Here is a 13,820-nt window from a genome sequence, read left to right on the forward strand (position 1 = left end):
ACCCTCATTTTCAGGTGGAAGTGGGGTTAGGTAAAAAATTCTGTCTCTGAATCCCCAGCCCTGCCCATGGAATTCCCACCCACCCTTTGAGGACCAGCTGGACACCACTTTTGCAGGGAGCCCTTCTCCAGTCTCCAGCTTCAGTGTTTCCACAGCCCTTTATCTAATTTCTCAGCATTTAGGAGCCTGGGCCTGTTGACTGCAGTGGAACTTGGTGGGCCAGGGAGACAACAGGTGAGAAGTACTGGTGAGAAGCTATGCTGAAGATGCCCTGGTAGAGGCCAGACCTGGGGGCAGGTCACAGCATCCAAGGAGTCCTGATCCACAGTAGGCACTAAGAATAGAAGACAAAGTCACAAATCCTCTCAGTGGAAGGTGACCCTGAGCAGATTGGGGAGCAGGCAGCAGTGCGAGATTTTCCACAAGAGCAGTGCCCTGAGCCCAGGGCCCTGTGGAGGAGCGGGGAGGTCAGAGCAGGGCACGGCCGGAGATAGCCATGTGGAAACGGTTACCAAAACCAGACAGAGCCTCAGGGAGCCCCATGGAAGGGACCTTGGACTCAGAGTAGAATGGAGCTCAGGAGTGCAGGAGGCTCCTGTGACCTTGACCATGCAACAGCCTGGTTCAGCTGGAACTTTTTCTTTCTTAATGTATTTAAGTGGAGTCAAGATTAGGGCAGCTTCATGCTGGAGCCCTCTCCTGCATTAGAGTTGACTACACAGCTTCCTGAGCACAGCATCCTCTGGATTCGAGAGGCTGAATGAGGTTGGCTTTGTTCTGGTGTCTTGTCTGGTTGCTGGAGTGCAGCACTTGGGTCACATGTCCTCAGAGCAGGGGCCGTCACAGAACCAGAGGCGTGAGGACACGTCCTCCTGAGCCTCTCCTCTGTGTCCCCTGGTGCCTCCATGGTCCTCAGAGGAGGGTGCTTCTCTCGCTGCCCCATCCTCACCCCCTTTACCCTCTTCCCTGAGATCTCTCCCAAGTGAACCCCTCAGGCCCCCTCCTCTGCAGATGGCCTCCAAATCCAGAGAGCCAGCCTAAGCTTCCATCTGAGGTCTGGGATCACGGTTCCAGTGTTTCTACTTTCGGCTCTTCACAAAACTCGTACCGGTTCGTGGTGTACATTTAAAAATACATGAACCAGCACAAGGGTGAAAAGAATGAACTGTCCACAACCCAACACGCTGTGACAGTTGCCACTGACTCTAGGACCTTCCCCGGGCCTCCCCTCCCCACTCACAGGCATGAAGAGGCTTCAGTTCTAAAAATGCTCTCTCTTCTCCCACTGGCACTCCTCAACCCACAGTTCGTCACAATCACATTTCTGTTATTAAACACTCTTCCGCCACATTTGAAACGGCTGTGTAGATGCTCCGTGGTTTGTACAATCAGTTCTGTTTTGTGAAAACCCCAGGTTGGCTCATATTCTTTCTTCCTTTTTTTAGTCTTTATTGAATTTTGTTGTAATATTGCTTCTGTGTTATGTTTTGTGTTTTTGGCCAAAAGGCATGTGGGATCTCAGCTCTCTGACCAGGGATCGAACCTGTACCCCTTGTACTGGAAGGCAAAGTCTTAACCACTGGACCACCAGGGAAGCCCCTGATTCATTTCCTGCGTGATGAATAGAGTCATCCCCAAATTCTTACAGCGACGTGCTTGCGATTATCCATGATTCTTTCCTTAGGATACATTCCAAAAAAATGGAATGGCTGTGCTAAAGGATTTGTGCTTTTTACCACTTTTAATGCATTTTGTCAAACTATTTTCCCAAAAAGTCTCACTAGCACTGGAAGTATCCAAAAGCACGTATTTTTCTTCAATCATTGCAAATGCCGTTTTAGTCTTTTTTTTTTTTTTGGAGTGGGTAGGGAGAGAGTTGCGCTTATTTGGAATTTAAAAGTTATAACTTTTCCATGTTCACTGGAAGTTATCTGGTTTCCAGAGAGACTGAATATTCTGGCAGCATGTTAATTTGCCATTTGTGGTGATCCTCATGTGAGCTGACTGTAAGATCCTCTGTTCAGTGTTAAATTGGAGATGTTCCTCTTGTTCTGGCTGGTTTGTAAGGGCTCCCTCCATTTGAAGGGGTAAAGAATCTGTCTGCAATGCAGGAGACCTGAGTTCGATTCCTAAATTAGTCGAGAAGATTCCCCTGGAGAAGGGAAAGGCTACCCATTCCAGTGTTCTTGCCTGGAGAATAACACGGACAGAGGAGCCTGGTGGGCTACAGTCCATGCGATCGCCAAGAGCCAGGCATGACTGAGCAGCTAACGATTCCGCTGTGTGAAGGATATTAACCTTCGCTGCCACGTGTGTCAGAGATGTGCTTCTCAGTTCCCCGTTGACCTTCCGGCTGTGTTTATGGCATTTCCCGGCTGGGACGACATTACCGCCTGCCTGCCGGACATCTTTCCTCGTACTGTGCAGTGACGTGTCCAACTTCTCACAGGCAAATTGAAGTTTACCTCTTCCCCCCCCGGCCCCGGCAGGCTCTTCCTGCTGACTTGCTTATTTCTCTTTGTGTCGCCACCACTTTCCTAGTCAGCCAGGCTTGAAATGTTGAAGTCATCTTTGATTCCAGCATCTCTCTTCTCTCCTCCCTTCTGACAGTTGCCAACTCCTGTGGATTCTATTTCTGCGATTTCTCTGGCAGGCAGCCCCTCTGACACCACAGTGTCTCATTATCTGGACTTTGGAACCGGCTCGGAGGCTCGCACTTTGCCTCCCACCCCTACTTTCCCCCACATCCATCCTCCTTGCCCGCACTCCCCCCACCCCCGCACCCACCCCCTGCAGGCTGCCAGCACATCACTCTTCCTCAAGTAGAGCTCAACCCTAGAGCTCCCCTGTTGCAAACCACCAACAGCTCCCTCTCAATCTCGTATTTATTTACAGCCTCTTGCTGCTGCTGCTGCTGCTGCTGCTAAGTCGCTTCAGTCGTGTCCGACTCTGTGAGACCCCGTAGACGGCACCTGGCTGTAATTTCTTCCAGTCTGATCTCCCAGTATCCCGGCCATGTTCCCCAAACAAGCTCCACTGCTTCTCCACCCTTTTCTTATTTGCTGAAGCCACGCCTTCCTAGAACTCTCACATCCTTCTAGTCCTTCTAGTCCTTCTAAAACTCCCTCCCGTCATCCTCAGCCACCAAAATCCATGGAGAAAGCCCCACGATCTCAGGTCTCTCTGAATCTTCAAGTTGAAGTGACTTCTCTGTACTTTGAACCCGCACCACCCCCCACCCCCCCACCCCCACTCCCACCCTCCCCCACGCCCCTGCCCCAGCCCAGAGCAGTTTGCTTGAGCTTTTCCTGTAAAATAAATCTTTCTCCACCATCTGGTGGAGCCTCAAGGGCCTCCGGCTCCCACTAGATCAAGTCCTTTGAGGGCACATTACTTGCATGTCTGTTTCTTCCACGGGACGCACAGCACTCACGGCCGCCAAAGTTCAGTGGGTGTTTGTGGAATGAAACAGGCGGCGATGCCTAGAGGTAACATACCGCTGCTGTTCCCCACCCCAGCCCCCTGGGACAGGGCACCCTGGCCGCCAATAGGCAGATCGCAAGTCCCCTGTCTCTGCAGGAGGCTGAGCTGGGCTGACAGCCTTGGCACCAGGGCTTGGGTCACAGTCAACTCCTTGTCCCCTGGACCTGTGATTATTGAGATGAACGGCCCTGAATCCATCCATCATTTGCCTCGCGATGCAATGGGAGGCACATGGTGGCACTTTGTAAGTTGGCACCAGGGAAAGAATCTCATGGAGCCTGTGGCAAGGACCTTGGACTCAGCTGCCTGGAGCCCAGGGGTACAGGAGGCCCCTGTGACCTTGACCGTGGGAGAGCCCAGTCCAGCTGGGACTATCTCCTTAATATATTTAAACGGAGTCAAGATTGGGGTCAGCTTCATGCACAGAGCCCTCTCCAGCATTAGAGGTGACTCTGCAGCCAGCACGGGAGTGTGCAATTGACACAGTCTATTTTTAGCCTCCCAGAGACCGTGACCAACATCCCAAGTGGAGGGTGGGTGCACCTGCCGCATTCTAATGAGGCAGCCCATTGCCTCCACTGCCAGACAGCCCGGGATAGCGCTGACCTGGAATCTGATGTTGCTAAACTGGGAAGTCTGCTTATTTCCCAGAGGCTGTAGCCTAGATTCACCAGGAAAACGGGACCATCGCCACTGCCTCGAGCTCGCTCCCCTCCAGCCCAGGACTCAGGGAAGTTTTGGGGCTATGCCTGCAGGACAGTGGAGGGGATGGACTTGGATTTCTTGATCTTGCTCTGTCCTAGGACCTCCCTGTTTCCCTTGCTGGAGAGGAGATAGTAAGTCTGTGTTGACCCAGCACACAGATGAGAAGACTGAGGCATAAATAAGGAGATGTTAGTGTACTCGGAATAGTGTTACTACTACTAAAGATTGTTGTTGTTCGGTGGCTAAGTCATGTCCGACTTTTAGCGACCCCATGGACTGCATCACGTCAGGCTTCCCTGTCCTTCACCATCTCCTGGAGTTTGCTCAAACTCATGGCCATTGAGTCGGTGATGCCATCCCACCATCTCATCCTCTGTCGTCCCCTTCTCCTCCTGCCTGCAATCTTTCCCAGCATCAGGGTCTTTTCCAATGAGTCGGCCCTTCGCATCAGATGACCAAAATATTGGAGCTTCAGCTTCAGCATTAATTAACCAATGATAGGTCATATAATAAAGAACTTACTATATGCAGAAAGTGTTCTAAACTCTTTACATGTATTAACTCATCACTTAAAGTAGACTTTTATAAATTCGGGACACCTGGATTTCCTACACTTTGGAAAAGGCAATCTTCTCCCGGCAGAATCATGCTTCTGCAATGAAACCTGAACTTCTGGGCTTCTGTCTCTTCCTCTGCCCTCCCCTTAGCCGGTGGAGGAGGAGGGACTGGTCAGTGCCATGCAGCAGCTGAGGGAGGTGGAACTGAGCTGGCTGTCGGGTCAGGGAACCGGGGATGGGCCATGCGCTTGCAGGAGGTAGTCTATCAGTGAGGGCACTCGCAGCTCAGAGCAAATTTCTGCTGAAGTTCAGAGTCAAACAGTGAACCAGAAGCTGGGGGAGGGCAGACAACAGGTGTGAGAAGCCAGAACCCAAGAGACCTGCATTTCGGGGGCCAGGGGCTGCCTGTGTGCTGGAGAGAAGTCCAGGGGCTTGAACTGCCTAAGAACACAGGTGGGATTGGTTTTCGTCAAACACATTCATGGTGCCCTGGGTCCTTCTCTGAGCGCTTTCCAGATACCACCTTCCCTAGTCTTTAGGATGGCTCTACGAAGTGGGGACATTTATATTCCCATTTTAGAGTTGGGGAAACTGAGGCGCAAAGAGGTGAATAACTCTGGCCAAGGTTGTACAGCTGGTGAGTGGCAGGGATTCATGTTTAAGGGGGCTGGCCCTTGGGATCCATACTCCAGCCATTCTGCTATGGAGTGCTATGTGACGCTATTACCTCTTTCCCTTTATTCTCCTCTAAGGAAAGGTATTATTGTCCCCATTTGACGGATATGCAAACTGAGGCACACATTTGCCCAGGTCACCAACTAGTAGGAGACAGAATTGGGTTAAATTCAGGGGGCTTCGCTGATGGCTCAGTGGCTAATACAGGAGACACAGGCTTGATCCCTGGGTTGGGAAGATCTTCTGGAGAAGGAAATGGCAACCTACTCCAGTATTCTTGCCTGGAGAATCCCATGGACAGAGGAGCCTGATGGCTATAGCCCATGGGGTTGCAAAGAGTCTACTACGACTTAGTGACTAAACAACAGGTAGGTTTGGCTCCTAGGTAAGCAAACTGCCACCCACACAGCACGACCATCAGCTTGGGGACACCATCCCTTCGTCACCTTGGGTGCTGGGGCTGATGGAAGCTGGACTGGGGGAGCGGAGGGCGAGGAAGGAGGGCGGAGTCTCAGAGGGCAGGAGGTGGCCGCTGTTCACACCTGCCCCTCCTCTTTCCCTCAGGTGAGCAGCCCCCCATCTCAGCCCCCGCAGCCGGTCGTCCCAGCCAAGCCTGTGCAGTGTGTACACCACGTGTCCACTCAGCCCAGCTGCCCAGGACGGGGCAAGATGTCCAAGCTGCTGAACCCGGAGGAGATGACCTCGAGGGATTACTACTTTGACTCCTACGCCCACTTTGGGATCCACGAGGTATGGCGTCCTGCACTGGTGGCCAAGCGAGGCGAGCTGGGTCCTGCGGCGACCGCACTTTTTCCTAGGGCAGCATCCTGCATGCAGTTCTCTGCTGTCATTAAGGGAGATCTCCCCAAGGCTCAAGGCCAAGGGCCTGTCTCCATCCTGGAGGCTACCCAGGTAAGAGATCAGGGCCAGGCCTGGAGCTGGTGAACAAGGGGAAGCATGTGTCTGGGTGTTTCTCAGTCAGAGAGGAAGAGATGCTTCCGGGGTCCTTGTTTTATGGTCCAGCATCCTTGCCTCTTTCTGAGCCTGAGCCTGAAGGTCCAAGAAGACCGGACATCCTTGGTCCTTGCTACCAGATGCTTTGCAGCTGGTGTCCTTCTGGCATCTTGATGTGCTGGCTTCAGGCATCCACCGGTCCACAAGTTCTCCCTGGACGAATGAGCACCTCTAGGGAGGGTCAGCAGGCTTCCTTGGGAACTGGGGCCTGACACCCTGATTGATTCTCAGGAAGTTCTTATGTCTAAATGCTGTCTTCTTCCATAGCAGGGGAGATTGATGTTAGCTGCGGAACAGAACAGAGCCTCCTAACAAGCGCTTCCTGGCTGCAGCAGGGGCACAGGCAGTATTTCTTACCTCCCTCCCCCACCACCTCCAGCACCTCCTCACTCCAAACAAACAACGGACATGAGATGAGCCAAGTGTGTACTCAGGGCTGGCCGCTCTTCTCAGCAAGCTATCCGTGTCGTTGCATCGAAGCCCCAAGCATTCTATGAGGGAAGTGTTTATATGATCCCCCTACAGTACACAAAAACGTTTTGAAAAAGGAACAAAGGCTCGCTTGCTATGCAAATGCTTTTTCAAAAGAAGTCTCTGAGCTCCCCTTTCAATTAGATGCTTCTGTAAACCCTTCCTGTATCCAAACAGTGATGCTGCATTGCCAAAAGCATGTTTAATAAGTCATAGGCAGCTTTTTCTTTTCCTGAGTGCCTACTCCATCCACACTGGGTGTTGATCCCTATTTTTTATGTTACTGACTCATTTATTCCTCAGGCCAACCCTACGAGGTTGGTATTATTATTTGTCCCCATTTCACAGATGAGGCTAGATGACCTTAAGAATCTTATCAACCTCCATTCATCTTTGCTGGTTCCTTGGTATTCAAGCTGATACTTGGCAGAGCTAGAAATGAAACCTTCATGTTTGTGGCCCCGGGGGCTTCATTCCTAACTTCTAGGCCGTATGGCGTTTTGAATGGGTCTTTCTTTCTCTCTTTCTGGAAACTTTGGCTTTGTTCTTGCTGGTCCCTTTGCAGTTTCCCATGGAGGTAGAGGGTGGAGGGGTTTGACCCCCCTGAAGATGGCTCTCCATATCAGAGCATGGGGCCTTGCAGGGAAGGGGCTGGGCCCTGTGTTTAGTTCCAGGGTCCCGGCCGAGGGAGCCCCGGGCAGCTGAGCCTGCAGCATTTGGCAGTTCCCACTGGGGTTGGGAAGCTCGCATTCTCTGGTGGCTCAGACGGTAAAGAATCTGCCTGCAATGAGGAGACCTGGGTTCGACCCCTGGGTCAGGAAGATCCCCTGGAGAAGGGAATGGCAACCTGCTCCAGTATTCTTGCCTGGAGAATCCTATGGACAGAGGAGCCCGGCAGGCTATAGTCCATGGTGTCGTAAAGAGTCGAACACGACTGAGCGACTAACATTTTCTTCTTTCTTTTCTATCTGGGTGTGGATGGTGGATGGAGCCCTGTCCTAGGGAGGCAGGAAGGGTGCTCCCCAGAGCTTCCTTCCTCAGGACCCCGCCTCTAATTAAAGGACAGGCCTGGGACTGTGGGCACCTGTCTCAGAGCAGGATCCTAGGAAGAGGCAGCAGTTCTGAGTCAGTCTTCAGTCGTGTCCAACTCTTTGCGACCCCATGGACTGTAGCCTGCCAGGCTCCTCTGTCTGTGGGATTCTCCAGGCAAGAATACTGGAGTGGGTTGCCATTTCCTTCTGCATTGAAGGCAGATTCTTTACCGCCTGAACCACCGGGACATTAGTTCTAGGGGTCCCCAAATGCCCCCCCTGGGCCCCCTGTTAGGGACCAGCCGACTGTGGTGTGCCCCTCCCGTCTGCCCCACTCCTTTTGACCCCTCGCCCACCACAACACATGTGGGCAGGATGCTCTCTCTGAGCTGTTACACCTCTACGATTCCTTCAGGACAGGGTTCCCGGCCTCTGACTCAGGCACTCAGCAGACTGTCTGATTCGTACAGGTTTGTTGAACTAGAGGCTCATCTCCTCACTTGGGCACTGCTGGTCCCTCCATGGCTGGGCATCTGAAGCATCTGATGTCCCCTGGGGGGAGCCACCCAGGCTCACCTCCTACAGACAGTATCACCAGGTTCCCTCCATTCCATGCGTCACTGGAAAACTCACACCTGCTTATGAACACATATGAGTGGAGTGCGGACTGAGTGAGCTTGTGAACCCGGAGTAGAGAAAGGATCTATATTCAGGTCATGCAGTTCACATCTCTCCCTAGTAACCTATCCTAGAATAGTTTACCAGACCTTTGCATCAGGAAGTACTTCTGATGACCCAGCTGGAATCCTTCTGGTTGTCATGGGGGGCCATCCCTAGATCCTAGCTCCTGGGAAACGCAGGGGTCTTTAATAGTGACAGGGGCTAACTAGCTTCCCTTTACCCCTAAACTCCCCTACAGGCCTTTCGTCTCCATGATTGTCCACTGTGAAAGGAGGTTGGGGCCTGTGGATGGCCTCCTCCTGTGATCCTTTGCAGAGAGCACCTGTTCATTTCTCTGTTATCAGACACCAGAGATGCCCTCTCTATGCCAGATGGCTCATGGGGCTGTCTTTACTTCCTCAGTCTGGACAAGACCCACATCTCATAGCCCACCTGGAACCGAGCTGACTGCTCGGCAGGCTTCTCCCATCATCAACAAGCCCCTCACGTGGGCCGGCAGCAGTACCGCCAGTTCGCTGATTCATAGTGACCAGCGAGTGTTTAGGAAACACGGTCCAGGCAGGATTGGGTTTGATTTGTCTGCAAATACAAACAAATGCCCAGTGTGGTGTGTGTGGGGGGCACCGTCGGAGGTTGGAGGGCACAGTGGGAGGTAATTCTGAACACTTCTGGTCTTGCATCCTATGGTTCTCCCAGAGCTGACTCCACGCTTGGCCTTGGAAAGGCAGGAGACAGGGAGAGGAGGACCGTGAATCCTTTCCCATGGCCTCTGCGAGAAGAAAGGAGTGGAAACGACAGATGTCCCTGTGTGCAGAGGGGAGGGGCCCGGCCCCACAACCTGGCCCCATGACCTCTGAGATCCCGCCTCAGCTGCCAGAAGAATCAAGCCCAGCCGGGCCATGTTCCCAGCTCTGCGCCCACCTCTGGGGGCCCCACCCGCTCCCAGCCAGCGCTCTTTTGACAGCCTTTCTGCAGGTTCTTTTTGAAATAGATTCCTCAGGGCTGCATTTCGCAGCCATTAGTCAATGTCCTGCCATGTGTTCAGTGGGCAGGAGACAAAGTCACCCACAGCTGGGGGTGGGAACTGCTACCACCGAAGAGTGGCATGCTCCTGTCTGAGTGTCTGGAGATGTCTCTGGGCTGTTCTCTTTCAGGAGGGATTAAAGCAAGGGCGTGTAGGGAGGGGTGGGGAGGCAGGGAGATAGCCTTGCTATGTCACAACTTCTCTTCCCCCAGAACTAGTGTCTTTGGACTGAACTCCTGTGGTCTGGAGCCTTAAGGAAGGGAAAAGGGGGCCAAAGAAATGACGAAGATGATGAATTGAAGGGGACCCTGGGGAGATCCCTTTTAGCAATAGTAGGATCTGCAGAGACACTGGGCCGATCTAATTCCATTGGGAAAGGCAGTGAGGAGTTTGAGCTTTGAGTATAATTGGGAGATTTCTGAATCTTCGTCATATTTTTGCCTCCATTCCCTACTCACCCTCAACAATCTCCTCCCAGAGATGGAAAGGGTCCTCATTTTCACAAAGACCCAGAGCTAAGCATTTTTGTAATACTTCCTTCACTTATTTGGTCATGACAACAACCCTATGAAATAGCTGCTCTCATTATCCCATTTTTCAAATGAGACTAAGACACAGAAGGATAAGTGATACTCTGGGCCTGCTGGAGAGCTCACTGGAGCTATGACTTGCATGCAGGTGTCCTGGCCCCTTCCTTATAGAGCACGGATTACACCCTGTGCCCCATGTCTGGTTCCGGGGATGCCATCTTGCAGTCTTGTAGGCTCTCAGTTTTGAGGCCCTGTTTTTTTTGATGTCAAGTGATCTTGCAGTGTTTGGTCCCAGAGAACTTCTGGAAGGAGAGGCACAAACTCACTTACAAAGTATTTAGACTGAGACGTGAATTCAGTCTAACCAAACCGTCACCTTATTCGGCTTCTAAGATAACCAAAGATGTGAGCCTTGGGGCAGCACAGGAAGTAGTGGCTGGACTGAAAAGCGAGCTCACATACTGTTAGCTCCTGTAGTTGAATTCCAAGGCCCTGAGAGATGAATTAAATCCCCCCATCTGAACGAATCCTACTCAACTCCTAACCTGCTCAACCCCTGATTGGACTGAACCGACCAACTCACCATTCTAGCAGCCTAGAAAGAAAGGCCATTCCCACTTAGAGAAACAACTGACTTCAGCTACTATTGTTCCTTAGACACCAGCCGTGGCATAAAGGATAAGTGGCAAGACTTGAGAAGAAACAAGAGAATTTTGTTCATAGTCAAGAGAAAAATCAGTCAATAGAAACAGATCTACAGGCAGCCCCAGTGTTGGGCTGATTAGATAAAGATTTGTAAATAGCTATCAGTATAATAAAAATGATTTTTAAAAATTTCTAGGGAGAGCTAATGGATGTAACAGGTGCAACTGAAATCTTCCAACTGAAAAATACAGTATCTAAACCAAATATTTGCTGGATGGAATTAATAACAAATAGGATACATAGAAGAAAATATGTATGAATATGAGGACAGGAAAGAAAGAAATCATTGAAGAACAGAGAGAAAAAAAATTGACAAGTGAAACAGAGCCTCGATGAACTGTAATACAGAATTAAGTGGTAAAACATGAGTAATTGGAGTTCAAGTGGAGAAGAGAAAGAATGGGACGGAAAAAAAAATGTTTGAAAAAATATGGATGGATAAATGTCTAAAATTGATTTTAAAAAAGGCCAGTAACCTTATGGATTGATTTGGTCAAACAATGAAACCACATCAGAGACAGCCCCCGCAATCGTAGTCCTCACCTGACTATGAGGATCCATGGTCACTCTGGGTCCATGAGGATCCTCTGGGTCCACTCTGGGTCCACTCTGGATCCTCATGGTCCATGAGGATCCATGGACGCTGTTTTGGTGATTTAAGCCAGACTTCCGTTCACTAGACCTATAGCTTTTCTGCTGAAACAGAACAAGTGAGAATTTAGTATGCTCCTCAGGACTTATTTTCTAGAGGTATTCTAATTAACCGGTCGCCCCCTAGGGTTTGGTGAGCCAAGCTTTTACAAACACTGCTCAGGCTCTCCGGTCCTTCACAGTGGCCACACCCTCCTCGTCTTTGGTGATTGGCCCCTGCTACCCCAGGATCCCAGCTGGATGCTGATCCCACGGTAACTTGGAACTCAGTTCCCAGTATAATTTCTGACCTAGAGAGAAGGGCACACAGAGCTGGTCAAGGGTGCTGGACTTCCCTCATCAACTTCTGCCTCACAGCAGTGGGTCTGTTCTCTGGCGCTGGTGTGTGGGTCTCACACGACAGCTGCATTTTAACTTTCCAATCTCCCTGACTCTTTTTGGATACCTTCCTTTTCTGCTTATCAGGGATGTGCTGGCATTTCCAATTCATTTAGTGTCAACTAACTTTGACCATGTTTCCTTCGACCAACCACAACCATTAGAGGTGCTCCAAGCCCCTGGAGGTAAAACAGTGAAACCATAATCTTTGCTCATGGACCCACGTCAATAGACTCGGCTCAATCCAACTTTATGTTCCCTTCAAATTGTTCTCTCACTCTTCCTATACAACACCCCCCCGCAACTATCCCCCAGATTTCCGACTGTGTAAGTTAGAAGTATCGTGCAGTTATTTTGGTGGGTATCACACCTCCTCCTGCGTCACTCTTTGCCTTGCTATTTTGTTGTTGTCTACTCACTAAGTTGTGTCTGACTCTTTATGACCCCATGGATGGTAGCTTGCCAGACTCTTTTGTCTATGGGATTCTCCAGGCAAGAATACTGGACTGGGTTGCCATGCTCTCCTCCAGGGGATCTTTCTGACCCAGGGCTCAAACCCATGTCTCTTGCGTCTCCTGTATTGGCGGAGTTGGGGGTGGTTCTTTGTCACTAGCTCCACCTGGGAAGCCCCATGCTGGTACAGTTGCTTGCAAAGTAACACAAATACTCCTCAGGGCCACCCTCACCAACCTTATCCCAGGTGGCACTAGGGGTAAAAAGAACCCACCTGCCAATGCAGGAGACATAAGAAAGACTAGTTCAATCCCCGGGTTGGGAAGATCCCCTGGAGGAGGAAATGGCAACCCACTCCAATATTCTTGCCTGGAGAATCCCATGGACAGAGGAGACTGGTGGGCTACAGTCCATGGGGTTGTAAAGAGTCTGACATGAATGAGGCGACTTAGCACAGCACAGCACATATGGGTAAGACTTCAGGAAAACAAGCTTTCTTGGGCAGGGGTAGAAGGTGCTTTTGCTGGCAGATAAGACCATGCAATTTAGGAACTTGAGGTCCCAGCTGCACCCGAATCTGCCCGTATGTTCCCATTCCAGTTCTCAGGACCTCGTTCTTTTCCAGTTGATGACTCAACTTTAACAAAGAGACCCTGCAAGGACAGGGGATTCAATCCGTGTTGTCATTCAGACAAGATTAGACTTTGGCTTTGCTTTTCAGAAATCTTGACCTTGCAAGGAAATAAGGGTTTCACGCCTCGCTTTTATTCTTTTCTTTCTTTTTTTTTTTCTCCTAGAAGTCATAGAAGTTTTCAGGTGCTAAATGAGCTGGGAATTTAAGTCCCTGAGCTCATCATTGTCTTCCTTTAAGTTTTCTAGTACAATTAGCAATGACCAACCAACCAATCAATCCACCCCATTAAAATGCTCTAAGGTTGCAAATACTCGGCCACTTGGAGTCCTGTCTTTTGTAGGAACTTTATCACAGATATCTAAAGCTAAAATCTGAGTAACTCTTTTGCCATTTCACCAGAGCCCTCTTCACCAATGGCAACAGATTCATTAATGCCTTTAAATCCAATCAGATCAGAGAACCAATTCCAGAAAACCCAGAACCTATTCAGAGAACCCACCCTTAAGCTCTGTTCCTTAGGAGCTATTCTTGGAACCTCAGGCAGTTGTGTAAGGTCATTGCCTCCATGTCTGATGGTGGAGTTGAAGTCCAGCGCACGTAATCAGGAAAGGAGCAAGAATGACAGTTCTCTCACCACAACAGAAAGTTCTGCTGCGGGTCTAACTTAAATCCTTAACGCTGTGCTCATACTGTCCCCTTTTTTTGGTTCTTGAGAAATTGGAGCCTTCCCAGGTCTGGATGGGAGTTTCTCCTTCGATGGTACAAGGCGACCTTCCCGGGGCAGACTTTTAGGGAACTGTGTGTCCCATGCAGGGGGCCCTGGCCTAG

General features: G+C 50.6%; 1 protein-coding gene across 3 annotated transcripts in view; it reads left to right on the forward strand.

Annotated features, from left to right (window-relative positions):
- PRMT8 (protein arginine methyltransferase 8) overlaps window positions 1-13,820 on the forward strand; it is a 70,340-nt gene that overhangs the window by 23,571 nt on the left and 32,949 nt on the right. For all 3 annotated transcript variants that reach the window (XM_025283042.3, XM_006069016.4, XM_025283043.3), the window contains exon 2: window positions 5,985-6,170. In XM_025283042.3, coding sequence (XP_025138827.2) covers window positions 5,985-6,170 — 186 coding nt within the window. The remainder of the gene's footprint in view (window positions 1-5,984; window positions 6,171-13,820) is intronic.

The sequence above is a fragment of the Bubalus bubalis genome, chromosome 4 (assembly GCF_019923935.1).
Source record: "Bubalus bubalis isolate 160015118507 breed Murrah chromosome 4, NDDB_SH_1, whole genome shotgun sequence".
NCBI lineage: Eukaryota > Metazoa > Chordata > Mammalia > Artiodactyla > Bovidae > Bubalus > Bubalus bubalis.